This window comes from Perognathus longimembris, chromosome 3 (assembly GCF_023159225.1).
Source record: "Perognathus longimembris pacificus isolate PPM17 chromosome 3, ASM2315922v1, whole genome shotgun sequence".
NCBI classification, from domain to species: domain Eukaryota; kingdom Metazoa; phylum Chordata; class Mammalia; order Rodentia; family Heteromyidae; genus Perognathus; species Perognathus longimembris.
The window spans coordinates 38,303,113-38,330,092 of record NC_063163.1 but is presented as its reverse complement, the minus strand read 5'-3'; the positions used below and the strand labels follow the sequence as shown (position 1 = coordinate 38,330,092).

Sequence of the window (26,980 nt, the reverse complement as noted above, 5' to 3'; positions counted from 1 at the left end):
AGAGAAGAGAGAAAGCCATATTAACCCAGACACTAGTGATCATCTGTGGTTTCAACCATTCCCCCAAATCTGTGATTACCTCTCTCTGCTCTGATGTGTTGTGATGCAAATATGTGTTGTAATTCCTGAAACAAAAAAGAAAAGGAAATCTTATAAACTCATTCTTTCTGTAAAACGATAAGAATATTTAGGAGTGTTGGATATATGAAAATTTTAACCTCTTTTTCCTTTAAAAGATGCCATAGTGCAGAGACAATGGAATCTCTGGGTCAGATGGCTATCAAAGAAGTTTTGTCCCAAAGAAACAAATATTGATGTGTTAAAACAATCTACCAGACACACCATAAAACAGAATCCACTGGAGCACAAGAGGAAGCAAAAGACAAAGTAAAGTATAAAACATGAAATAATTGGGCCTAATTAAAACCCTGCAGCAAGTACACAAATGGAGATGAAGTTAAATAGCCAAGTAATAATTAGACGGAATATATGACCCTCTTAAATCATAGGGACACTCTGTTTATTTCATTACTGCATTCCTGGTATAACACTGAAGTTCACCCCACCGAAAACAACGAAGTCAAGCTCCCACTGGTTAATTTTTTTTTCACTTAAAGTACGACATGGAAGCCTAAGAGCTTTTAGAGTACCAATAATTAACTTAAAATGTTGCTTCAAATACAAGTTTAGAAGCACAAACCAAGAATACAAGGACATAAAGAGCAAAAATAATTGAATATCTTGATTAGAGCTCTCAAAATAAAGGCTCCAATAGGAAGCCACATGACCACCTAAATCCAGGCATTAGCTAAAATTATATGTCCCATCATGTTACATAATAAGGGAGAGTGGACAAAAGCTCAGGCTTCCACCTTGGTTCAAATTTCTTCATAAATTGGGAATGTGAAAAGTGCTTCTGTCATAGTCTAGTTAAGAAGACTAAATGAGATAAAGCAAGTAGGCACTTAGTTGAGGGCAAATAAATTCAGCTCTCTTCACACTAGAAATGCTGGAGAGTCTTGATTTCTCTTCTTAGTAGAATAACCACTAGTTCTCTATCCCATGATGTCTAAAAGGCCAGATAGCTTAAGTTCTTTGAATGTCAAAGTAGAAGTGTTTTGAGATAAGTGATTGATAGATGATAGATAGGTAGACAGATGACAGATAGATAGATGATATAAAGAATAACAGAAGTTCAACTGTTATCAGCTAAAAGGATTCTAGATATAACATTTATTCTTCTCTCTCTGCCTTTAGGACCCCCAAGAGAGGCGAATCTACAGTATGCTATTTTAATGACCCTTGAAAGGCACAGTGCAGCTCAATTGAGTTACTTATTCTAAAATCCTAACATCACAATGTGGCTGACTTCTAGGAAGAAGTGTTAGGAGCTCATCTCAAGTCACCCTTTGCCCTTGCATTGACCTAGAGCCCCGGGGATACAGCCCTCATGGCACACTTTGTGGGGCATACTCCATAAATGATTACTCTTTCTGAGTTTAACAACACAGAGGGTCTTACAAGCCTTCATTCCTCTCCCTACTCCTGCTGAGCTCTAGTCTCTGGATTCTCTTCTCAAGATCTTTGAATTCTTGATGGTGCCCAGTTTCTAAAAATGCCTGGTTTGGGTTCCCCTAGATTCAAAACAGAGGTAAAATATATACATAGATAGATAAGAAAATCATAGGTAGATAATAGAATCTTTATCCGTTGCACTTCAGTGTACATATAAAGACACATGATACATCTCTATCAATTGTATATATCTTTACAAATTTATATATGTATATTACATAAAAATTATTGTATAAACATGTATCCAATAAATCCTTACCTGATTAAATCTTGGGAACCTTGGAAAAAGTAATTCAGGGACTTACAGCCATCCCATTATTTTCCAATTATCTCTGATCTGCCTCACAATCAAAGTGAAGGAGAGGCACAGAAGGAACCAGAGCTAAGTGCAGCACATGTCTACAAGTGCCTGTTTTATAATTTTCTATGCAAACACTCCAATTATCTAGAAAAACAAGTGCCTATGCCCCAGCTCGGTGGTCCTCAAACTTGCACATGCTTGCAACCTCTGCGAAGACACCATCAGATGACAGCATTGGTGATCTTGCGTTTATGATCCTGCCTTTGTGATCCAGATGAGGCTGAGGCCCAAGACTTTGGATTTCTAACAGCTGATCTGGTGCTACTGGCAGGTGCCTAATTTGACAATGATATATCCCCTTACAGTCTTCAAAGATTCACAGGTTGTCAAAATGTAAAAACTATCTGGAAGCCTGAGACCTGAGCCAAGGCAGGTGCAGCTCAAGTCACTGATTAAAGGAATAAGGCAAGTTCATTCCCAGGTGAGAGGTGAGAGAGAATCTAACATTTCCAACATTCTCATTTAATCCATGGATTCTAGGTCAGCACTGCCCCAGACCTATTTACTTATGAGAAAATTCAATCACTCGCACCTCTCAGAAGCACTTTCAATGTCTTTTGTCAGAGAAAAGATTTCTTGCCCCAGGATGAATTAAATCTCTAGTTAGAGACCCATGAGGTAATGCTTCTCTTGTGTTATTTCTCTAGGGTATCCAAGAATTGCAATTCATCTCAGAAAATCGATAAGGAAGCTTCAATGTGCAAAAGGAAGCTTGTGATGAGTCTACCACCTTAGGTTACAAAAACAATGTATTCCCAGTATGGACATTTCCAGTCCAACTATCTGAGCTTAGAATTATAGCTATTCGTGTGCAATCATAGACATAATGTTCTTCTGACTATATTTTTAGGATATCTGAACTTTCAGATTGTTAAAAAAAAAAAGATTGTATGTAGAAATAACTATAAACCAGTGGAAATCTGCCTGCATTGTAGGGGGAACTTTGCAGTGGTTCTGGCCCCATTTATGATGGATCTAATTCAATTAGTCTGACAATGACTTGATATTGTTAAAAAAAAAAAAGATGCTCCCCAGTGATTCTAACATGTAGCAAGTGCTGAGAAAATTATTGCTAATTGAGTGTTCCCATGAAGATATTAGTGACACCTTCATTTAGTCAAGGGCTTATTATATTTTTACAAGTTATATTTCTATTCCACATGTTGAAAAGTAAATAATTTCTTGCCAACCAAGTGTTTCCTTTTTTATGATCATATCTGACTTATGAGAATCAGAAATTAAGGGGTAACTATTATGGACCTCTTTTTCAGACTGAGAAAGCCTGAGTACACACAAAGAGAGAGAGACAGAGAAACAGAGAGACAGAGAGAGACAGAGACAGAGACAGAAACAGAGAGAGAGACAGAGACAGAGAGACCTCACAAGTTGAAACTTGAATCTCTGCCTTCTGGAACTATGTTCATAATTTTCATAAAACATTATCATCAAATACACTCTAGGAAGCTTCAAGGAAAGCATCTATGCGCTGTCCAGTGATCCTCAGCACATGGTAAACACACACACACACACACACACACACACACACACACACACACACACACACATTGACACCTCCAGAGGTAACTCTGAGATTGAGGTATAACTTGCCTGTGCATATGACTGCTGTGTACCTCAGGATCTGACAAAAGCAGCCTAAACACTCAGAAATATCAGCTCAGAGAACAATTGGTGCAGAACTCACTAATCCATGGTATGGATTAACTGGTAAGTGCCCACACACAAAGGTCTGTAGGTCCTCTGGATAAGAGACAGCCTGTCTCTAGACATGACACTATCGAGTCTGTACCACAGAGCACAGGCATTCTGCTTTGTCAGTTCAAGAGCCAAATATGGGCTCTGTAGAGCCTGAGCATAGAGTCCTTGAATGTCCCCAATACTGATGGCTTTCACAATTACAGAAACCTTTCTGAAGAGACACCCAAACTTTTGCCAATCCTATCTATTTTCTAAGCTTCACCTTTACATTGATTTTCATCCCCATTAATCTTCTACATCTCTCAAGTTAATTGCAGCATTTTAAAATTTGCAACTCCCCCCCCCCAAGTATTATTCAGTGATTGCTTCTGGTTTCTGAATGCAGGGAGTTTCTGATGATCTAATTTGGGGAAAGTACTACAAAGAGTAACCTAACTCCTTTCTTCTGAACAAATTATTCAGATGAAAGAGATCTTTTTAAAAATGTAGATGTGTTTCATCTCATTTTTAAGCCAGCTGTAAATTATTTTAAAAAGCAGTTAGGTAATTCTTTGCATAAACATCCAGTGTAGACACAGATTGCCTACACTATCAGAATGCCCACCGATTTGCATATTGAAGTACAGGTGGCTTCCACACACCTCCCAGTAAACAGCCAAGAAGAAGAAGCCAAGAACAGTTTTCAGTGGGAGGAAACAGGGCAGCAAGCCCTCCAGCTTCTTCTCTTGGCTAGGAGCCACAATCAAATAATCTTCAAGAGAACTTAATGTTCTCCCATCCCCATCCCCAGGAAAAATCAACATTGGCCTTCTCAGAATACAGTGAATTTATCATCTCCTACATACAAAGGACAGAAAAAAATGCCTTTGGTTTCTATAACTATCCAAGACAAGATCATTACCTGTAAGTCACTAAGAAAATTTACAAGAATGAATGGACTTATTTCTGGCCAAACTGTAACAAGTAGCCTTTTCAGAAAATGTATGTGTTCATAGAAAGGCGTGATTTATGCCTAAGTTATAATAGCTTCTGTTAACCCTTCAAAACAGGACAAAATTAAAAAACAAAAATTTAAAGCATTGCCAAATCAAGGCTAAAAGAAACCCTCTGACACACTGCCACCTAGTGGACACTGTGCAATAGTGGCCAGCCGAAGGAAACCCTTGGCCAGGCTTTGGCAGATCAATCACATTTATAAACAATAGGGATGAAGAAGTTTCATATCTTTTTTTTTTAAGCTTCTTATTGTAGTATCTTTCTATTTAGATTACATTAATTTTTCATTTTTTTATGTCAGAGCATATTTGAACAGACATGGAAACAACCGATATGACACCTTTTCTATTTTTAAATTTCAACTTTCATTTAACTCACGGCAAAAATAATAATGGCATTCACAATTTCTCCTCCAGAAATAAAGCATAGAAAATATCGAGGTGACTGTGTCACTGTGATCTAAAGAACTGTATCTCTTCAATTTCTCCTGAACTTAACAAAAAATCAGTTTCCTAAAAGCCTAGTAGAGAAAATTCACCCCACTCTTCTAGGATTGAGCTCTTTTCTGACTCCAGATCACCTCTCACAATGTTTTAGGTTCTTTTTCCAAATATAGAAAAGAGGAGCCCATCTCAAATTTGAATCGCTTTTGATAGGTTGGGCCTGCTTATAAGAGGCCATACTGTGTACAAATAACTAGAAACCAGTAGGAATACTTCCAAGGCCTCTGAGAAGCTAGGGAAGTTTGCTTGAAATAGCCTATGTGAGAGAAACAAAGGGGGAACTGTTAAGGACATAGGGATAAAAAGTGGTTAAACATAAAAGATGGGGGCTGGGAAGGTGGCTTAGTGGTAGAGTACTTGCCTAACATGCATGAAGCCCTGGGTTCGATTCCTCAGTACCACATAAACAGACAAACAAAAAAAGCCAGAAGTGGTGCTGTGGCTCAAGTGGTAGAGTGCTAACCTTGAGCAATAAAAGTTCAGGGACAGTGCACAAGCCCTGAGTTCAAGCCCCAGGACTGGCAAAACAAGATAAGCCAAAAGCATATAGTATGCCAGATAACATGTATCTCATTTTGTTGCTTCTTTCTGTAATGCTGTGTGTTCCCACTCAAATGTTTCTTCTTACCAAACAATGAAAAGGTGGTGCAGGCCAGAGCCATCAAGCAAACAGTGTGAAGCCAAGAGGAGGAGAGATGGGAGGGGCCTCATGCTATAATAACGGGCCTCCGTGAGGACTACAACACAGTCTTGCAACTTTCTTTCAGGGCTTTTCTTTCACTTTCAAATAAACTTTTTCTGCCTTTGATTCTATAATAGGTGGAAAATGATGACATCATAAACATTTATAGTAAACACTAAGTCCACCTTTGGAAACCCACCTGAATAATTGCCTGAAACAAGACTTTGATAGCATTTCAGTTCAGGAGTGGATGTTATTATGCTGTTTGTTCCAGTATTGCTTCTTTTCATCCGACAAAATAATGGAAAGAGATTTTGGTTTTAACTGATGGCATCCCCTAGCTGCAAAGATTCTCTGAAAGGGTCCAGTTGCTGGAGCTTGGGTTTCTTAGTCTGAAAATCCCACCTGGGTCATGTCAGTGAATCATGTGATCTATGTAGCACAGAAGACACAATTTACATGGCTAGATCCTTAAAACCACTGGCACCAGCTAGTAGCTGAGGATCTCAGGTGGCTGCCTCCCTCCGCAGTAGCAGTAGCAGCTGCAGGGACATCTGGCTGGTTGAACAAGGATTTAACACCCGTTTGCCAAATATAATACAGGGTTCATACACTTGTTAACATATGTAATGCATTCATTTTAACATCTTAATGATACCCTTCATGCAATTCTCCAACCTAGTTACAAGAATAGTGCACTCATCAGCGAGTTAGCACATGAATGCTACACACATGGGTTGTTTCTGAAAATGAAACAACCTGCAGAGAAGTCCTGCAGACTTCCACTTTGGAAACAGGAGGAAACTTCCATTCTCTCCTTTCCAGCCCTGGTACTACTGGCTACCTATAAGCCTCCATTACTTCTCATTGGGAGTAAGGTAACAACTTCCTGCCTCCTCTCTCTCTCTCTCTCTCTCTCTCTCTCTCTCTCTCTCTCTCTCTCTCTCTCTCTCTCTCTCTCTCTCTCTCTCGGTCTCCTGCCCTTTTCAAACTGATCTATTGATGCTAGACTGTGCATCCTAAAGTACAAGTAGAAGCATGTCCTTTTTCTTCTTACAATCCTCCGGGAGCTGCTTACCACTTCAGGAATGAGTCCATGTCACTTGCTGTAGCTTATGACACCCTATGTGACATTGCAATAGGAAAAGAAATATGCAATTGGCCTGAGTCCCAGATCCTGGCACACAGCACCTACCATTCTTGGAATTTCCTGAAAGATGGGCGGGATATCGCTACTCATAAGTCACTACTAACCAGACCTGAGTTTATATTGGCAAGGTGATGCTGAGAGGCTGGTTACCAGAGTCTAGAGTAACCAATTCTGTGATTAAAGAATGGCTTAGTCCCACCCCCATCCTCCAGAAAGAGAGGATAAAGAATGTTTTTGATCACCAATGGCCAACAGATTTAATTGACCACATTTTCTCATGGCCAATCATTTTATTAGTCATGTTTACATGCCAAAAAATCTCCATAAAAACTCCAAATAATGGGATTTCGAGAGCTTCTGTGCTGATGAACATATCAAATGTTGGAAGGTAGCGTGCCCTAAGAGCCACAGACCTCCAAGAACTGTCAAGCCCACCCCCAGCCATCCTTTGCCCTATGCCACTCTTCCATTTCCTCCATTGAGCCGTTCCTACTTGACTCATGTCCTTCCTAATAATCATTGGTAATAGTTAAGTCTAGTACTTCCTTGAGATCAAGTTCTTCAACCTCAGGGTAGAGGTGTGGGTGGGAACAAATGCCTGGGAGTTGGTGGATCCGAACAGATAACCAACCTAGATTTCCTCAATGGGGTGAGCCATCAGTGAATTGTAGGACCCCAGTTGTGGTCTTGCAGAGTTAGAAATGCTTAAAGAAAGGGGGGAAAAACTGGACTGTTTGGTGATAGACATATTAACATAGAGAAAAGAGCTTCTCACTAAGTCATGTTAACTGCTCTTGCCTGGCTCTCCAGATCTTCCTCTCCTGCAAGCCCACTCTCTTCCCAAGGGGTTCGGGAGGCTGGTTCCAGCCAGAGAGGACTATGGGATGGTTCTACCTTCAAGACCCAGATACCTGGGTACTTACACCTTGACCTCCACCAATCCTGGTAAGGATATCTTAGGCATTCATCTTCAATGGCTCCTTTTTAACCACCTTCCTGGTTTTTATTTCCAGGCAATCTCGGTTCACAGTATAGAAAGCCAGGCCCAGGACTAGTGCACTGACTGAAGAGACAGGATTTAGAACTGCTGTCTCAGTTTTTCTCCCTCCTCTAAAGCTCATATTGACCTTTCAAACCCACAGGATCGGGTGGGGGGGGGGAGGGGTATAATTAATGTGGCCCTGGATGGACCTGGCTGAAGATCTTCCTAAGTCCTTAGGAAGAGTCATTGATGACAGTCAAAACCTCCTGTCAGCCCAAATACAATCAGCTGGGATACCATCTCTTCCAGAGGTGTGCTGTGTAGAAGAGATCTATGTCCACAAACAGCTAACACACTCTTACCCAGTGAAGGGCAGAGCACCGGCATGCCCTCAACAGAGCGGTGCTTTTCCTGGCAGTGAGATGGGTGTGCTGGGAATGGAAAATTAGTTTTTATTGTTTAACCTTCATGGTTTAAATGAGAAAGCTTCTGCTACAGTTAAAGGTCCCCTTGGGCTTTCATAAAGTAGCCTTATGACAGCAATATTAGTCTTCATAAGAGCTCCGATCTTCAAGTGTCTTACATAACTGACTTGGTTAAAAAGTTTAATCTAGGAGTTGGCAGAGCAATAGCATCTTGAGCTTACTGTGCTATTTACTATGTCTCTGCTTTCCTCTGCTAAATGAAAAATAATAATACCAGCTTTACATTGCCAGTGCCTTCTACATTTTTCAAAGCTTCCTCTCCTCTGCAGAAAAAAAAATCGTGTTCTCACATACTCTGATAGAATTCTGTGAATTCACTATATGCCTAGTTCTGACAACAGTGAATAACCAGACACCAGATGACATTGGAAACTGAAAGCAAAGATCAGTCCATTCACCAGATTTGTTATTTGAGCATTAGTCAGGCACCCACTAAAACAGCACACAGCCCCTGCCCTTAGAAAGTTCATAGATATCTGAGTCAGGGCAACCCCAGGCCCTTAGGGGTGATGCTAAGAAACCCCAGGTGTGTCCTCTAAGGCAGGAGGACAGGTACCAGTGGTGATTTCCTTTGGGAAATAACGCCTGAGTTGAATTTTGAGACAACCAAAAATTAAAAAAAAAAAAAAAAAAGACTTCACAAGAGAGCCCAAAATGGCATTCAAAGGCCAGCCACAAAGTACCTAATTTAGTCATCTATCCATTTGATAAGTTCATGGATGGCTGCGAGGAGCTACACTCTTCCCCTACTCACAGGGCAGAGCCCTCCATCCTTGCTGTGCTGATCTTAGCAGAGAAGTAGAGAGGTGAAGCACAACCAGGTTAGGGAAGTTCTTCTTGCCTGGGTATCCTGAGATTGAGAACCCTTTCCGTAGCCGACTGCCCAACCAAAGGCAATGGATGGCCTGGGTTTTGAAGGAAAACTCTGTGGGTCTTCTTTAAGATTTCCCATAAAGGCAGCTTTTATAAATGCTAACAGTCATTGGGGTTGAATTGCAGTTCCCAAAACTGTTATGGCAAACAGAGATGAAATCCCATTGGAAAACCACTACATGACTAACATCTTGATTTGGGAATACCAGTTTCCTTCTGGGTTTATGAAACGTTTCATGGGACGTATACTCTTGCCTCTGAAGGCCAAGAGACAATGAATGAGGAATCATTTTTCCAGTTGTCTTTGTTAAAAAAACACAAAACCACTATATATGTGGTGCTTGGGAATCGAACCCAGGGCTTCATGTTTACAAGGCAAGCACTCTTGCCACTAGGCCATAAAAAGGTTTGGTAGCAAACAGATAAAACCAGAATAAAATAGCAATACTTATTATAATCATAGTAGCAATATACACCTTCTCACTTGCCACACACTTTCACAAAACTTTCCAGTGAAAAATTAAAGCAATATTTTAGCATAAAATAAACACTAAAAACTAAACTCAAAATCAAATGAGAAATTATATGACAACACCAAAGATAGCAATTTCATAAGAAGACACGATCTAATTTTTAATTGACTTATTTATGTTAGTTTAAAATTGGGAATAGCCTTCTTATAATAATCAAAGATTAGTCTGGATCATTAAGGAATCACTTTACATATGAGGAAACACTATCACTTAACCTGATTAAATTTGTGGTTTTAAATTAATATTCCTGGTTAGGATGCATGGTTTAAGCAGTACATGCCTAGAAAGTCCCAACCCTGAATTCAAATTTCAGTACTGCTCAATAATGCTCCTATAATCCACAAAACTACTAAAACCTGAGCAAGTGGCAATCAAAATCATAGGATCGTATGTCTAAATGGACCCAAGAAACTTCTTCAGAAAAACAAATACTGTCTAATTTACTCTACATTTTTTCTCACCTGTAATACAAATGATCCTCAAATAAATTAATTTTTAAAAATAAAATCCTGACCAGTAAAAGTTTTTATAGATTTAAGTCTTCTCAGCATTCACTCAGCATTAGGGAATGTATTTTCCTACCTACCTAGAATTAGTGAATGTCAGAGACTTCTCATACTACCCTCGCCTCCCCCACAATCTTCTCTTTTTTACCTTTATTAGTTATAAAAAACCTCTTCCTCATACTTTTTTGACAAATGACCAGTCAGCTAGAGACTACATTGTTCAGACTCCTTTGAGGCAGAGTATGGTCTTATGAGTAACTTCCAGCCAATAGGATGCACTCGTAGTGATATCTCATTCCCAGGTACTGCCCTCACTTTTTCTTGTTACACTTTTTCCATCTAACACATTGAGGAAGGAGAAGCAATACAACCAAGCCCTGGGCGACTCACTTTTGGATTAATATGTGAAAGAAAAAAAATGCCTTATTTAGGTACTGAACTTCTGTGACTCTTTGATACCCAGCTTAGACCATACCAAATAACCGTGAATATTTTATTGATGTTCAAAGCATTGAAAATCTTTGGGTACATTGGTCTTTATATCAAAGAATAGTGTCATTTACAGGATGTATTCTGGAGGAGATGAAGGCAAATATATACTGATCCCCCAGAGAATGGAGAGAGACAGAGAGAGAGAGAGAGAGAGAGAGAGAGAGAGAGAGAGAGAGAGAGAGAGCACTTGAGGTCAGGGTGAATTATTCAATCAAGGTAGCTCTCCAGTCTCATGCCTTCCCTCCCATTCTCTAGTAAATCTTTAGAAGCTCAAATATCTATACTCTGGGATAAGCCAAGTACACAATTTATTGGTAGTCTTTAACTGGTGGGATCCAGCCTTTAGACTTGGCAGGGGGCTTGACGCCCTTCCCCCAGCCCTGGGGAATGCAGAAGCAGGCTACGGTTCTCTGGGTCCGGAACCAGAAGAACTGGCTTTGCACCCAGCCCCCCAACTCTCCCGCCAGCCCAAAGGCCTCCCAGTCTCACCCGCCCAGGCGCCTACCAGTCTCGCCCTGGCTCGGCGCTTTCGAGTGACGTTAGCTCAAGGGGATCATGTGACAGCTTTCAGCCTATCGGCGTCCTGGCCAATCGCCCTCTCTCGCTATCATCTCCCTTTACCTCCGCCTTAATAAATCAGTTGGCTCTGGAAGCTTTCTCCGAGACTTGCGTATGCCTGACTTTATTTACCGGTAAGGAGGCCGGCACGCTTTCTCGTTAGACCGTGTGCGGGTGAGGTTGGCCCTGACCCCGCCGTCCCATCCTAGCTATGAGAAAAGGGGGTGGAGAGAAACCTAGCAGAGCCTTGATCTCCATGCCGGGAGAGGCAAAGGAGCCCGACATTTAACATCGTTGACATTTTATATTCTGGAATGCTATCCAAGAGTTTTTAAAAATTGTAACTATCTAAGGAGGCAGAAACAAGTTTTTAGTTCACATTGGAGGCCCACAATCTAAAGGGAACCAGCTATGGGAAGGTCAAAGAGCTGGGAGGAGAGGGAGAAGACAGAACTTGAAGAAACTGACTGTATTACAACGGCACTGAAGTATGGCTGCCCTTGCCTCTTGTATCTATTATAATCCAGTACCCCTCTGATGAGACATCAGATAATTAAGAGCCTGCTTAATCCTTCCTTAATGGCTTTATGAGTTTATGTTCCATTCCTCTCAGAAGTATTAGTGTACAGAGTTCAATAAGCCCCTCACCATTTATTTTGTCATTTGTTCCTTGGGGGGGTGGAGGGGAGATGGGCACAATGTATTCAAATGTGTTCTTATTTTCATAGAGCTTATTTTCATGGAGCTGTCAGTTTCATTCCATAAACATTTCTGGTTGTTCGTGTGTGTGTGTGTGTGTGTGTGTGTGTGTGTGTGTGTGCTAGAACTGGGGCTTGAACTGAGAACCTCACACTCTAGCTTGGCTTTTTTACTCAAATTTGATGTGGAAACATATCTACACTTTCAGCATTTTGCTGGTTAATTGGAGATAAAAGTCTCAGTTTTCTGCCCAGGCAGGCTTTGAATCACAATCCACATCTCAGATTCAAGTAACTAAGATTACAGGCATGAACCATCATGCTATCTTTTCAAATTTATCAGAGAAAATATTTTTCTTCTTCCAAATGTACATATTTATTTACTTATATCTTAAATAAAACTCACTATTTTTATTTAAAAATTAGTGTAGTGTCTATATTACAATATTTACAATTTCAACCCAGCCTTTATCAACTGATTATTTTTTTTTTTTTTTTTTTTTTTTTTTTTTTTTTGGCCAGTCCTGGGCCTTGGACTCAGGGCCCGAGCACCGTCCCTGGCTTCTTCCCGCTCAAGGCTAGCACTCTGCCACTTGAGCCACAGTGCCGCTTCTGGCCGTTTTCTGTATATGTGGTGCTGGGGAATCGAACCCAGGGCCTCGTGTATCCGAGGCAGGCACTCTTGCCACTAGGCTACATCCCCAGCCCATGATTATTTTAAATATACGCAGGTAGGTCTTCATGCCTCCTTCCTCCCTCCTAAAGGGTCACACCTGGAGATCTCCTTTTGAAGAATAAGGTGATTTCTGTACTTTTTTTTTTTTTTTGGTCAGTCATGTGCTTGAACTCAGGGCCTGGGTGCTGTCTCTGAGCTATTTTGCTCAAGGCTAGCACTCTACCACTTTAAGCCACAGCTGTACTTCTTTTTTTTTTTTTTTTTTTTTTTTTTTTGGAGTGGTTAATTGGAGATAAGAGTCTCATGGGGACTTTTCTGCCCAAACTGGCCTCGAACTGTGATCCTCAGATCTTAGCCTCCTGAGTAGCTAGGATTACAGGCATGTAATATCTGGCTGTAATTTCTTATATTCATCTCTGTTCTATGTATATCACTCATCCAAATACCTTTGCTAGTAAAGTTTCAGAATTCTGACTGAGCAAACAAGTTCTCAATGTGAAATCAACAACTCCACATGCTGAAGTCAAGTAGAGTCACACTTTTGAGGGCCCAGAAGTTACTGCAGAAACAGACGGATTTCCATGGGAGACCCAGCAGTTCTGAGGCTGAGTGTCCTCCCAGCCATTCCAGGGCAGTCCTCACTGAGGCCTGAGCCCACCAAACTCCCAACCCCAGCCAGCAAGCAAAGTCCAGGAAGGCTTCCAAAACTGAAAACGAGAATCATTTTACAAATCAGCTATCAGCTCTGTGTTCATGTTGTCTTTATTGTTGTAGACTGTTATGATAGACTTTACAGACTGTGGTTGGTTGAGCTGGATCATTAAGAGACTTTCAGAGTTCTGTGCTAAAGTGGAAAAAAACAAAGCCAAGAAAATCTAACCACAAACAACAACAAAAATGGGGGAGGGGAGAGAAAAAAACATAGCATTACTTGTCTGACCAAACTGGCTGGGTGAGGACCACTTTTTGCACACATATAAAGTAATATTGTGCTTATGTCTGGTATTGATTACCACTAGATGAATTGATCTCTCAATAGTTATGGTAGCCACACATGTAATTTTCTTTTATGGGCTCGCTCAATACCTATGTCAGAACTAAAAGTCAGACACAAACCTACTTCTGAATGGCTAATACATCCATTCGAATTTTAGCAAGAGAAATGAGAAATCTGACTACTTTGGCAAGTTGTCTAAAATGTCACAACAGCTAGCAATCCTCGTCAAAGAAGAAAACATTTGGCAAATCATCCACTGAAATTAGGCAAAGAATAAACCCTTACATATGTCTCAAAAAGGTATGTCAAAATGCCTAGGTCAGTATCTGCACCTAATGGCTGTTGCTTGAAGCTAATAAGTTACAAATAACATTCATCTCCTTCATAAAGATATGGTCTGGGAGAAGAAATGGAAAGTTCTATCTCCAGTATATATTTGTATACTATGATAATTGGTATATTATATTAGTAGTTAATAGCTCCTTAATTTTTAAAAAGGGTTGTATATATGATTACACAGTCCCTCCTCCAAGTCCTATAGCAAATGGAAAATTAATGAAGTAAAGTTCTAAACAATAATCTAGTAGTATACCTGATACTGTAGTCTTGGCATAACAGTATAATTAATACTATATGTCTTAATACTATAACTAAAATTATATTGTCTTTGAAGAGTCATTAATTACCCTTGCCTACTCCTAAGTCTTTGTCTACTTGGCTGCCAGTTACTAAATTTCTTTTAAGTAGTTCTACTTATTGTAAATGAGGAACCATTCCTCCAACAAGCATTTCAACTAGCAAAAAAAAAAAAAAATCTGCCATTATAGCAATGCTATCAAAATCTTTGAGTACAATTCAGCTGTTCACACTATCAAACCTGGGCTGGGAATGTATCTTAATGGTAGAATGCCTGTCTAGCATGCATGAAGCCCTGGGTTCGATTCCTCAGCACCAAATAAACAGTAAAAGCTGAAAGTGGTGCTATGACTCAAGTGGGAGAGTGCTAGCCTTGAACAAAAGGAAGCCAGGGTCAGTGCTCAGGCCCTGAGTTCAAGCCCCAAGTGAAGCCAAAAAACAAAAAAAGCCTCAATTACACTGTCAAACCAGGCAGACTGAAATCTCAAAGGCAGTAGGCCAATGAACAGAGGTTCTGAGGGCACAGGGAGGGAGAATCGTGTTGGGGGGCTCCACTGCCTGGAATTTGTTTTCCCCTAGAAGATAATGGATGGGTAGGACTTTTACTTTAATTTTTGGTGAGGAATGGGGTAGGCTGGGGATTTAACCCATGGCCTCTCAAATACTAAGCATGCATTCTACCATTAAGCCATAGGAAAGCTATAATTTTTTAAAAAGCAAGATGCATTGTACTTACAAACTGACATGTTAAACTGAAACCCCTTGCACAGCTACTTAAAAATAATAAAAATATAAATTAGAAAAATAAAATACAAAGACACTGGCTAGAAAACAAATGTGAACACATTGTTCCAATCCATTTTTAATAATCCAAACCATGTTTACTTATTTAAGACTTTCATAATAAATTATATCCAAACATACACTCACACACAGTAAGATCTACTTGAAGATGGTACTTTTGTGGTTATATTTCTCTGCTATACTTTTTTTTTTTTTTGGCCAGTCCTGGGCCTTGGACTCAGGGCCTGAGCACCTTCCCTGGCTTCTTTTTGCTCAAGGCTAGCACTCTGCCACCTGAGCCACAGCGCCCCCTTCTGGCCGTTTTCCATATATGTGGTGCTGGGGAATCGAACTGAGAGTTTCATGTGTAGGAGGCAAGTGCTCTTGCCACTAGGCCATATTCCCAGCCCTCTCTGCTATATTTACCCAAGTTATATTGCAATAATTGTCAGGACTTTACATGCTTGTGTTATCTCCTTGTTACCTCCTCCCTCACTTTCTCCCGCCTCCCCCTCCCTTTTTCCCTCTCCCCCCACCCCCCCCATGAGTTACACAGTGGGTTTACACCAAATGGTTTTGTAAGTATTGCTTTTGGAATTGTTTGTCTTTTTATCCTTTGTCTCTTGATTTTGATATTCCCTTTCCCTTCCCTAGTTCTAATACATATATACAGTATCCAGGGTACTCAGATGAGATACAGTGATAGCCCAGGGACAACCACAGGAAGGGAATACAAGAAAAACAAACAAACAAAAAAAAAGGTACGGTTTCATATGGCATGATGAAAATAATTACAACTATAACACTTATTTCCATAACATGGAGTTCATTTCACTTAGCATCATCTTATGTGTTCATAAGGGCATAGCTATTGGGCTATTATGATCTTCACTTTTTAAGATCTATAAGATAATATAGTCTTCTTTTTAGCCCAGCAAAGAGCTAGCAATTCTTACATTCTCATTAGTAGATGTAAAGGGTATCAGTTCTCACGATTATGCGTTTCAAATTTAGCTTATTCAAAAGATACTTCTGAAAAACTGGAACATCAATGTCATTAAACTTTTATGACTTCATTTTGTACGATTCAATATGGGCCAATATAAACAGAAAATTAGTAACCAATCATTTACCTAGCCCACATTATCTTAAGAGATTCAGTCTTGAAATAATGGATTATCCCTTGCACATGTAAATGGTCATTTGTAGATACTCAGTATTTAAGAGATAAGCTTCACAAATGGGGTAAAAAAAATTAATGCATATAAAACAGAACACAGCAGTGACTAGATTAGCAAAACTACTGTGGCTGTAGCTCAAAGGCTATCATTTAAAATAAAACTGTCAGTGAATTTAAGACCACATTTACACATCTACTACACAAAGCTAAGCAACCGTGCATTAATTACAATGAAACTCTGCTTTCAGATGTATGTGATCCTTTATACATATTCCAATAATATGTACTTTATTGATTCTATGATGCACAATTTTTCAGTGTGGTTTCTCCAAAATAAAGATACCACCAGAACCTGATGATGGCCCTTTCTTAGTGATGCATGAAATAATGAAGTAAGCTGGGAAATGGTGTCTAAATTTGACACACACACACAAAATAGCAAATCTCAACTTGATTGGTGTTATATTTACCTTTTGTTTTACAAAACATATTCACCTCTCTTCCTCTACCTCTGACTGGCACTCTCTTTTTTGTGTGTTGTTATATTTTATGTTTTATTTATTTTTTTGGTGCTAGTCCTGGGGCTCGAACTCAGGGCCTGTGTCCTGTCCCTCAGCTTTTGTGATCAAGGATGGCACTCCAGCACTTGAGCTATAACTCCACTTCCGTATTTACTGGAGATAAAATTAATTGGAGATTAACTGGAGATCAGAGTCTCACCAACTTTCCTGCCACAGTTGGCTTCGAACCTCAATCCTCAGAGCTCAGTTTCCTGAGAAGTAGGATTACAGAGCTACCAGCACCTGGCTCTGACACGCTCTTTTAAAAAGCATGTCATACTCTATGTGGATTTTTAATAGCATTTAGTAGAATTAATTTAATAAATAATTTAAATTAATAGAATCAAGTTTAAGAGTTACTTATTAAATCTTAAGAAACATTAGCTTTAGGAGAACTTTCCAATGTACTCTGAATGAAAAGAGCTAACCCAGGGAGTGACAGTGTAGAAGTTGAGGAATATAAGTGGGTACGTAGATGCAGGCCTATATGTGAGCAGATACAAAAGGCACACAGCTGCTTTTATATTTGGGTTCTACTCGATTCTTGTTGGAGTCAGAAAGTAAAACCATTCTAAGGCTACCAAGTTCCCAGGTGGTAAAATTCAGGGAAGTAAGTAGTTACCACAGGGTTTCTCAGTTAAGCTATTGGTATAAGGAAAACCATTGGTCTTATGTGTCTCCATCTCCTTTTCAGTCAACTAACTCTCCCCAAATGTGAGAACACAAACACATAACTTCTAACTCTGCCAACACATCACTTCCTGCCCTGCTTGTTTAGCTCCTCACCACACATGACAAAGGGGCTACTTCAACTGCTTCTCATTAGAACCCTATTCACAGTGGACCAAAGCATCTACCATTGCAAAGCCAAATGGAAAGCAAATTGCTACCAGAAAGCTCTGGGAAACTAAGAAATAATTTCTAGGCCAAAGAACTCCAACTAACAAACTGATCCATGTACTAAGCACAAGATACCTTTGAACTCTTTCTAAGTATTAATGTACGTCCCTCCTCTTAGAAAAGATGAAGAGGATATTTGCATGAATGTTTCTGGGTGCCATAATCAATCACCACCAACATCAGAAGATTTTGCTAATCTCTTTAAAGCACTTTCTTTGGCTCGTTTGCATATTATTAAAAGAAAAAGAACAAGAAATAGCTCTTAGTAAATTTTAATATTTGAGAATTGTAGTGTCAGCAAAAGCCCTTGACTTACCTTTTGTACAGCTCCTTGAAAGGCCTGTCTAATTCTCCTGCATGAATCTGGTATTAATCTGGTATCTTCACTCTCTACGCTTGTGTCTTGCATATCATTTTCACGAAGGCTAAAAATTCTGTAAATGCACTCAGTGCTGTCTTCTGCTATTCTATTAGGATCCATCTGAGAAGGAAGAAAAAGAAAACAGAAAAGAACACGAGAGTGATTATTGTTAATTATTCTTCTATTGAGTAAAAAGTGGTGAGAATAGAGAAGTTCATCCTTTGAAGAGTTTTGATGTCCCCAGTGATTCACAGTTAACATAATTACCCTCTGGGTTGATGAAAACATTGACTTCTAAGTTATTTTGATGAGAAACTAACTGCCATCCACAACATGAGGTATGTCTCTGGTAGATTTTCAAGAGAAATGTACACATGTCACTAACAGGGTTCTTCTCAAAATTATCTAACAACAATGAAGTCAGAGACAAGGGACACCATCAATGAAATCACTTCATATGGACAGAGAAAAAAGTTTCTCTCTATACAACAGGTTAGATGGGGTCCTGAAGCTCACCTGGAGGATTTAGAACATGAAGCCTACATGAATAAGGCAACATTAGCATCATCTTTAAACCATGCATGACAGGCCCTTTTCTTTTCCTCAGTGAAGTGTGTGTGTGTGTGTGTGTGTGTGTGTGTGTGCGCGTACATGCATGTGTACGTGCGTGCACGTACGCTGGTCTTGGGGCTTAAACTCAGGGCCTGTGCACTGTCCCTGAGCATTTCTGCTCAAGGCTAGCACTCTACCACTTTGAGCCACAGCTCCACTTCTGCCTTATTTTAGTGCTTCACTGGACATACAACTCTCAAGGATTTTGCTGCTCGTGCTGTCTTACAACCAGGGACCTTGGATCTCAGCCTCCTGAGTAGCTAGGATTAGAGGCATGAGCCACCCATGCTCGAGTAATATTTTAATCAACCAAACAAGAGAGAAATCCATTTCCTAGTTCCTAGCAAAACTTGATGTGAGAATTGTGATTTCTCTTAGCTGCACCTTTCATCCACGTCTCTTTTTCTGGAGTGGCACATCCATCGGAAGGTGTTTGAAAGGCATGGATGACATTTATAGTCACACTAGAGTGGGGAGGGTTGCATAAGCAGACCTTACAGACAGGAGCTGGAGATAGAAGGAAGGAACTCTCCTACTCCAAATCCCCTTGTGGTATTGTTAGCTGATCACTGGGTTGCAGCAGGAGGCAAGCACAAGTGTCTGTCTTTAGTCACTGCTGCACAGGGGCTGTTGGCTGCTTTGGGGCTCAGTAGTCTTTGCACTGATTTCAACCACCAAGGAAATGGAAGTGATGATCATCTCTCAGTTTTAATAATAATAGTTTGACTTGTCCTTTTGTCCCTAGGAATTCTATGTATTTCCCATGCATTTGCTTAGTAGTAGATCCCAGTGAAAAAAATAATAAAATGGATGATACTGATCAAGATGCATTGTTCTCATAAACTACAATGTTGGCACGACCACTTAAAGACATTAAAAATATGGAAACTAAAAGAAATACGAATGAAAAAATCTTGATAAGCTTGTAATAACTACAGCTCAGTCCAACTTAATCAGAAGTCTCTTCTTGATTTAATTGGATTTGGAAATTGTGCAGATTTATCAACCAACCATCCGCAATAAACTAGAACGTACCTTGGCAATACTTAAAACTGAAAATGGAGTGATAGCCTTTAATAAACATGCATCCACTCTACCACTCCACTTGAATTAGTCTGGTCTTTTAAATACAACAATAATCTATAAGCATGGGGGAGGTATCACCATGGCAAACCTATTTGCAATTCATATTTTAGAATAATTAATATGATTCAGACTATATGAGTGTTTAGAGAAGGACAGCACACAATCACATGGGAGGAAAGAAGGAAGGAAGGGAGGGAGGGAGGGAGGGAGGGAAGGAGGGAGGGAGGGAGGGAGGGAGGGAGGGAGGGAGGGAGGGAGGGAGGGAGGGAGGGAAGAAGGAAAGACAAAGTCTCACTGAGACAGTAAGTTTCCCCACAAAACCAGAAAAGCTTGGGCACCTGAGGTGAAGGCCCATTGGGTTCAGACTTCAGCCAAGTACTGCAGTGCAAAGGCCAGAGCTGGCTCATCCCTAGATAAGAGCTGAGCAAAGGGGACAGTGCAGCTAGAGAGAAAAAACCTAGGGACTCCAGCACTGAGTAAGCTTAAGTCATTCTAGGAAACTAAGAGCTATCTAACAGAAGCAGTAGGACCATACATTGCCAGTGCCAAAAGAGAGTTAGGCACCAGCAGCTTCGTGGGTTCACTAGAAGCATGTCAGAGACACATGCTTTCAAATCTGGAGCCAGGCATGATAAGCACACCTGTAATCCTAGCTACCCAAAAGGCAGGAGTAGGAGAATGGCAAGTTTGAGGGCAGCCAGCCAAGATGTAGCAAGAGAGTGCTTCAAATGCAAAACTCAAAGGCACTAAAGGTATGGTTCAAGTGGTAGAGGGCTTGCCTAGCATACCTAGACCCCAAGTTCAATTTCTAGTACAACAAAAACAATAAATAGCAGAATCTTAGGCTCTGCCCTGACACACTGCCAGGGAAGCTGCATTTTAACTAAAGCCAAGGTGATTTCTTAAACAGATAAAAGTTTGAGAGCTACTGCTTTAAAATCCATATTGATAATATGCTATGAAAATGTCTCTAAATTTCCCAGGACAAGAATTTTAATATCTTTTCACAATTATTAGTAATTAGTTAAAAATGGTTGATACAAGGAAATAGAATGCAACAATATTGTCCCTTCCTTAAAAATGACCATGCCCAGAGTTCATTCATTCATTCCCTTTTCCTCCCCTCATGCAGCCTGGCCAGCTGTCAGCACCCCTAAGACAGGGCCAGTGACTACATCTCCCCTGAATTTCTTCAGATATGTAGTTCAGATCCACTGCATGTTCTCAACTTTATCAACTGTTTATTACCTTAAAGAAACCATGATTGCAGGACCTAAACTTTCTTTTTCCTTCTGACTTTTTTCCTTTCTCTCTCTCTCTCTCTTTTTCTCTCTCTGTTTCTGTCTTGTTTTGTTCTTTGGGTGGGAGTTGTTTGCTTTTTAAACAAAGTCTCAGATTGACCTGAAACTCATGATGTTCTGGGATTACAGGCATAAACCACAATGCCCAGCTTGGAAATCTATGTGTAACCTATGACCACATGTTGTCACTCTAGTGCCCAGGAGAAAAGCTAGTACAGAAGCGTGGGAGGGGCTCGGGGGTATGGCCCTAACACACTCACAGAACAAGGCCAACACACCACAGGGCTGGAGCACTTCTACTGGAGCCCCAACCACCGCTCACCAGGAGGCCCAATGAGTGTGTCTTGTTTCTCAGCATACTGCAGTCTGGACAGAGGAGTTGCACGACTGCTATTTTTCTCCTTTGATTAGATCATGTGCATAATCATAAATTAGAAGCGGACTAGGTGCTATGTTGCAAGTCATTTGAAAGGCCTGTTCAGTCAGTTAAATACACTAGGAGATTCTGTCTTCATGAAAATTCCAAGTTCCATGAACGATCACAGCCAAGCTGATTTCCAAATAAGTTTGTGGTACCTAAGCAAGCCTGAAGGTCTGATTTGAAAACTGGACTTTAGAATGTATTTATATGCTAGAGGCATTCCTAGGCCATCTGCTTAGGAAGTACAGGGACCTGAGTTCAAACCCTATGGCTGGCACACACACACACACACACACACACACACACACAAATCTAAAAGTGCATTTTCCTCAAGTGAGGGAATGCCTGTGAAAGGAATACATCATCCTCGACACAGAATCATCAGCAGGTTGAGTGAGGCAGGATGCTTGGTGCTTGCCCTACTTCTTTATGTGACCCAGGCACCTCCCTCCCTGTCAGATTCTGAGCAGTGGCTGCTGTCCTAGGTAAAGAGCCACCAGGCTGGGGAGGGGCTCACTGGGGGGTGAAGGGAAGGAGTTAAAAAGGAAAAGAGCTCGAAAGGCTCTGAAAAGCTCATCTTAGAGATAAACCCTTCCCCTTTGAGTGTGGTTACACAGACGTTAAACACATACACATTTTACAAGCGAGTTTCTAGAAAGATTTTTTTTCTTTCCTTTGCAAACCAAAGTATGTACTATGTGGTTAAATATATAGCACAAGCCACATGTCATTTTCACTTTGGCAAATCTACAAAGGGCCTAGTACATACATAGAAAGAAAGAAAGAAAGAAAGAAAGAAAGAAAGAAAGAAAGAAAGAAAGAAAGAAAGAAAGAAAGAAAGAAAGAAAGAAAGAAAGAAAGAAAGAAAGAAAGAAAGAAAGAAAGAGAGAGAGAAAGAAAGAAAGAAAGAGAGAGAAAGAGAGAGAAAGAAAGAAAGAGAGAAAGAGAGAAAGAGGAAGATCTGAGCACAGCAAATCTGAAACATCCAGAAAGTTCATTATAAATTAGTCAAAACCAGCGGACTCTCCCTGCTGTCCCCAGATAGTGAGTCTCACTATGTAGCCCAAGGGCCTGAAACTTGTTCTGTAATCCAGTTTGACCTCAAACTTTCCATCCTATTGCCTCTGCCTTGTGAGGTCTGAGATTACAAGTATGTACTACCATGCCCAGCTTAAACATGAGTTAAAAGGAAAAAATATTAAGTCACTATAATTTTTATACTTCTCGAGGCATTCTTCTGAATGCACTAACTTAAACTGTTTTTTCTTATAAATTTGCACAGCTTTCCCCCCCCACCTTTAAACTATAAGAATAAAACTGATTCTAAACAAAGCTCTTGTGTGTATGTGCATGTGTGTGTATGTGTGTGCTTGTGTGCATGCACACTAATCCTGGGGCTTGAACTCAAGGCTGAAGCTTTTTTTTTTTTTTTTTTTTTTTGGCCAGTCCTGGGCCTTGGGCTCAGGGCCTGAGCACTGTCCCTGGCTTCTTCCCGCTCAAGGCTAGCACTCTGCCACTTGAGCCACAGCGCCGCTTCTGGCCGTTTTCTGTATATGTGGTGCTGGGGAACCGAACCTAGGGCCTCATGTATCCGAGGCAGGCACTCTTGCCACTAGGCTATATCCCCAGCCCCATGAAGCTTTTATTTTAATACTCAAATATATGTATTTCTATTTTTGAGGGGTTAGGGAGTTATTGGAGACAAGAGTCTCACAGACTTTCATGATAGGGCTCACTTCAAACCAAGATCCTCAGATTTCAGCCTCCTGAGTAGCTAGAATTACAGGCAATAAGCCACAGGTCCTTGACTAGTTCTTTTCTTTGCATTAGAATTGTGAACATGTCCTCTGGTGCTGCATGATTTTGTTCTCATTCAAATGCATTCAGAGACCTAAGTACTTGGATCCACAATTTTCCAAATGCTTCTATTTGTTTTTTGGCACCAAGTTCTCATTCAACGGAATCAATGAAAGCAAACATGTTAAATCAGTGACTAGTTAAATCGCATCTTCTTAATTAGAACTGTGAAGGAGAGCCTTCCAAACATATAAAGGTTGAAAGAATTGAAGACTGAGCCTCACATGTTCATAGTCCAGCTTCTGTAATTTCCAATCCAAGAGGAAATGCTTCATCTATAAGCCGCCATTTATCTACCCCATAGACTAGGAAACAAATTCTAGACATCCTGATGTTCCATTTGCTATTGGTTCAGAATGTACCTCTAAACAATTAGCATTCCTTTAGGTATTAAATGTAGATATTACACTCTTAAAATTCACTCAGACCTAGTGGTACATTCAGATAAACATGTTCCTCCTAGATGATCTTTAAAAAATGCAATATCAGCCAAGGACTGGTGGCTCACACCTGTAATAATAGCTACTCAGAAGGCTGAGATCTGAAACTCTTAGCTCAAAGCCAGTCTCTGAAGACAAATCCAAGAGACTTCTATCCCCAGTTAACCAGAAACATGTTGGAAGTGAAGGTATGGCTCAAGTGATAGAGTATCAGCCTAGAGCAAAAAAGCTAAGCAAAAACACAAAGCCCCTGAGTTCAAGCACCAGCACACACACACACACACACACACACACACACACACACACACACACACTACAGAACTGGTTTCAGAATAATGATTACAACCCCTGGCAAAAACCTTAGAGAAGCCCAATTCCATTACAGTTAGGAAAATGGCACTCACTAATCAGATGACATTAAATTCTCTAAATGAAGACCTTCTTGTTTACCTTGTGGACATTTTTTTTTCAGTGTCTCATTTTATTCCTCTGCCACTAGACTGCTATATGATGGAAGGTGACAACAGAAGGACAGGCATCTCAGACCATCCCCAGTGTTCAAGAAAGCTGAGCAACTGTAACCTGATCCCAGCTGGTCACTTGCCTACAATGGCTGTGCCAATTTCCTCCGCATGGTTTCCGGCAAGCTAAGCTTTCATGGTCCCTTGAACTTGTTCAACCCCTACTGCTCTTTTTACACAGAATCTTCATGTCACTATTACTGCTAGGAAAATGTCATGTCCCTCAAGTGTTAGAAAAGACCAAAGGTAGAGAAATGCCTCTTTGGTGCTGAACACTGCTCTCTCCTTGGACCAAGAATTAGATCAATAATGGCCTCTTGCTGGAGGTACCCCCTGTCAACTCTACTTCATACAGGTATTGAATAGTGATTCTGAAGTCCTATCACACACCATTTACTAGTGTCATGCATGATCAAGGCATTACATAGGGTTGTTAGCAAGATGCTGGATTGGGAAAATGGATAAACCATTCTTTCTTGACTGCCAAGGTCTCCAATGAAAGAAAAATAGAAATGGAGTCACTTTCACATGGACTTGTGTAATTCAGGTTGCAAATAAACCACTTAAACATTATCCTTTCAACAGGTCGTTTATGTCTATTAATAATACAATTTTCTGAAGTATGATTCATAGCATTGCTGTTTTTCCTTTAGGAGAAAACCACATCAATAATATAAGATGCAAATTTGTGGATAATGAATGTTTAACAAAAAAACCCTCTGTGATTAAAAGTAGAAATCAAGACTTGGCACATGTTTAAAAAAAAAAACCCATGTGTTGGAAGCAATGTCACAGTTTAAGGCAGCCAGCTTGGTTGAGGAATCACCTTTGAATCTGAAAACCCATGAAGTCCAAACCCAACTTTCTTTTCCCATAAAAAAACGCCCAGTCAGCACCCCCACTTCCTCTGAGAAAGAGTTTACAACACCAGACAAGAAGATCCGAATGAATCCAACCAACGGCTCTGCAATTTCCAAGAAAACACAGAGCACAAACCACCAAGAAAGCATAATATTACCACTTCACCCCTTCCTTTCTGCCATCTCTCTGCAGTACTGAGCCCTCTGGGTAAAGCCTCTTCATCTCTTCAAAGGTCGGCTGCTGACTAGATTGAAGCAAGGCTATGCTATCATAAGCACAAGCATACACACACACACACACACACACACACACACACACACCTTGCTTCCTCCGCCCACCTCACTGCTGTCAGGCTCATGGAGCACTCCAGTGCAGACTACCAGAGGGACACCTGAGTTGGAGCTATCCCTCCTGCCCATCTGGATATCTGGGCACCACCCCCGTGCACGTCTCCAGCACCTAGACCCTGGGCATCCCTGCAAAATAGTCAACCCGGGGTCATCAAGAGGCAAGCGGGAAGGAAAAGAATCCAGGGCCCTGTGAAGGCACACAACTTTTCCCCAAATCGATTAGACGTTGCTCAAATCTTAACTCCACCCACGTGTGGCATGCAGGAGGGAGCGAGTGTGCAGTCGCTTCCAGAAGAAGTGAGCAGCCGGTGCTGTTTCCAGGTAGGTGTGGGGTAGGGGATGGTCACACCTTACATCTGGCCAGATGTGCCACTGCGCGCTGCAGGGGCCGGGGGAAGCGCACGTGCGCAGACCTCGGGCAGTGCCCGAGCCCCCCAACTCCCTCTCTGAAAGTCACTTCCCCTTTCCCAACAGGCAAGGTCTGGGGAGCTGGGACCCAGGCTGGCGCCCGTGGACGAGGTGAGCATGCCGTAGGGACACGGCCACTCACCTGCGCTCGGAAGTACAGGAACAGAGCCACGCTGCAGACCACCTGGCCCAGCCCCAGCCCCAGGAGCGCCACGAACATGGAGCGGGAGGCCGCGTGCGTCGGGGGCGGCGCGGCGGGCGCGGGAGGCTGCGCGGGGTGCAGGGGCGTCTCGTGCGGGACACCGGATCCGCAGCTACCCATCTCCTCGGAGCCTCGCAGGTACTTGCCGTAGTCTCGGCTAGCTCGGCGCATGACGCTCGGCCCGCTCACTGGGGCGATCTCCTTTTCTCCCAGGTCGCCCAGCCAACTCCAAAGCAGCGGGGGAGCAGACTCTCTGGGCCAGGCGGGGACTCGACGTGAAGAGCTCACTGGATGCCCGGGGCCGTGGCTCCAGGGGCGCGCTGGTGACCGAGCGGGCAGGGGCGCCCTGGGCAGCCCCAACTCTTATAAACCACATAGAGAGGGCTGGCTCCAGAGCCAATCAGCCCCGGCCAGGCTGCCTCTTCCACTCCCACCTCTTGCCCCGCTTCCTTCCTCTCGCCCTCCCTCTTTCCCTCACCCTTACCAAAACCCTCCTCCCCCTCCCCGTGGGGCCTCGGAGGCGGCTGTGGGTGCGACCAGTGCCTCCAGCCTCTGCGCATCCCCAGAGGCCTTTCCCGGGATGATGGGAGGATGCAGGCGAGGGTTGGGTGGAGGACCCTCGTGGCGAGCTGCATGTCCCTCACTGAAGTGCTCATTTTCCCCATTGCCATCCAGAACGTTAGGTGTGATCACTCCAAGACCCTTCTGATCCACTCCT

General features: G+C 41.6%; 1 protein-coding gene across 1 annotated transcript in view; it reads right to left on the bottom strand.

The window, feature by feature from the left end:
* The window catches only part of Tnfsf11 (TNF superfamily member 11), a 31,324-nt gene extending 4,891 nt beyond the window's left edge, over positions 1–26,433 (bottom strand). Inside the window, exons 1-3 of the mRNA XM_048340810.1 lie at positions 26,203–26,433; positions 18,159–18,323; positions 80–125 (exon numbers count right to left, since the gene is read on the bottom strand). Of these exons, the coding sequence (XP_048196767.1) occupies positions 80–125; positions 18,159–18,323; positions 26,203–26,433 (442 nt within the window). The remainder of the gene's footprint in view (positions 1–79; positions 126–18,158; positions 18,324–26,202) is intronic.
* Positions 26,434–26,980: the final 547 nt, after the last annotated feature.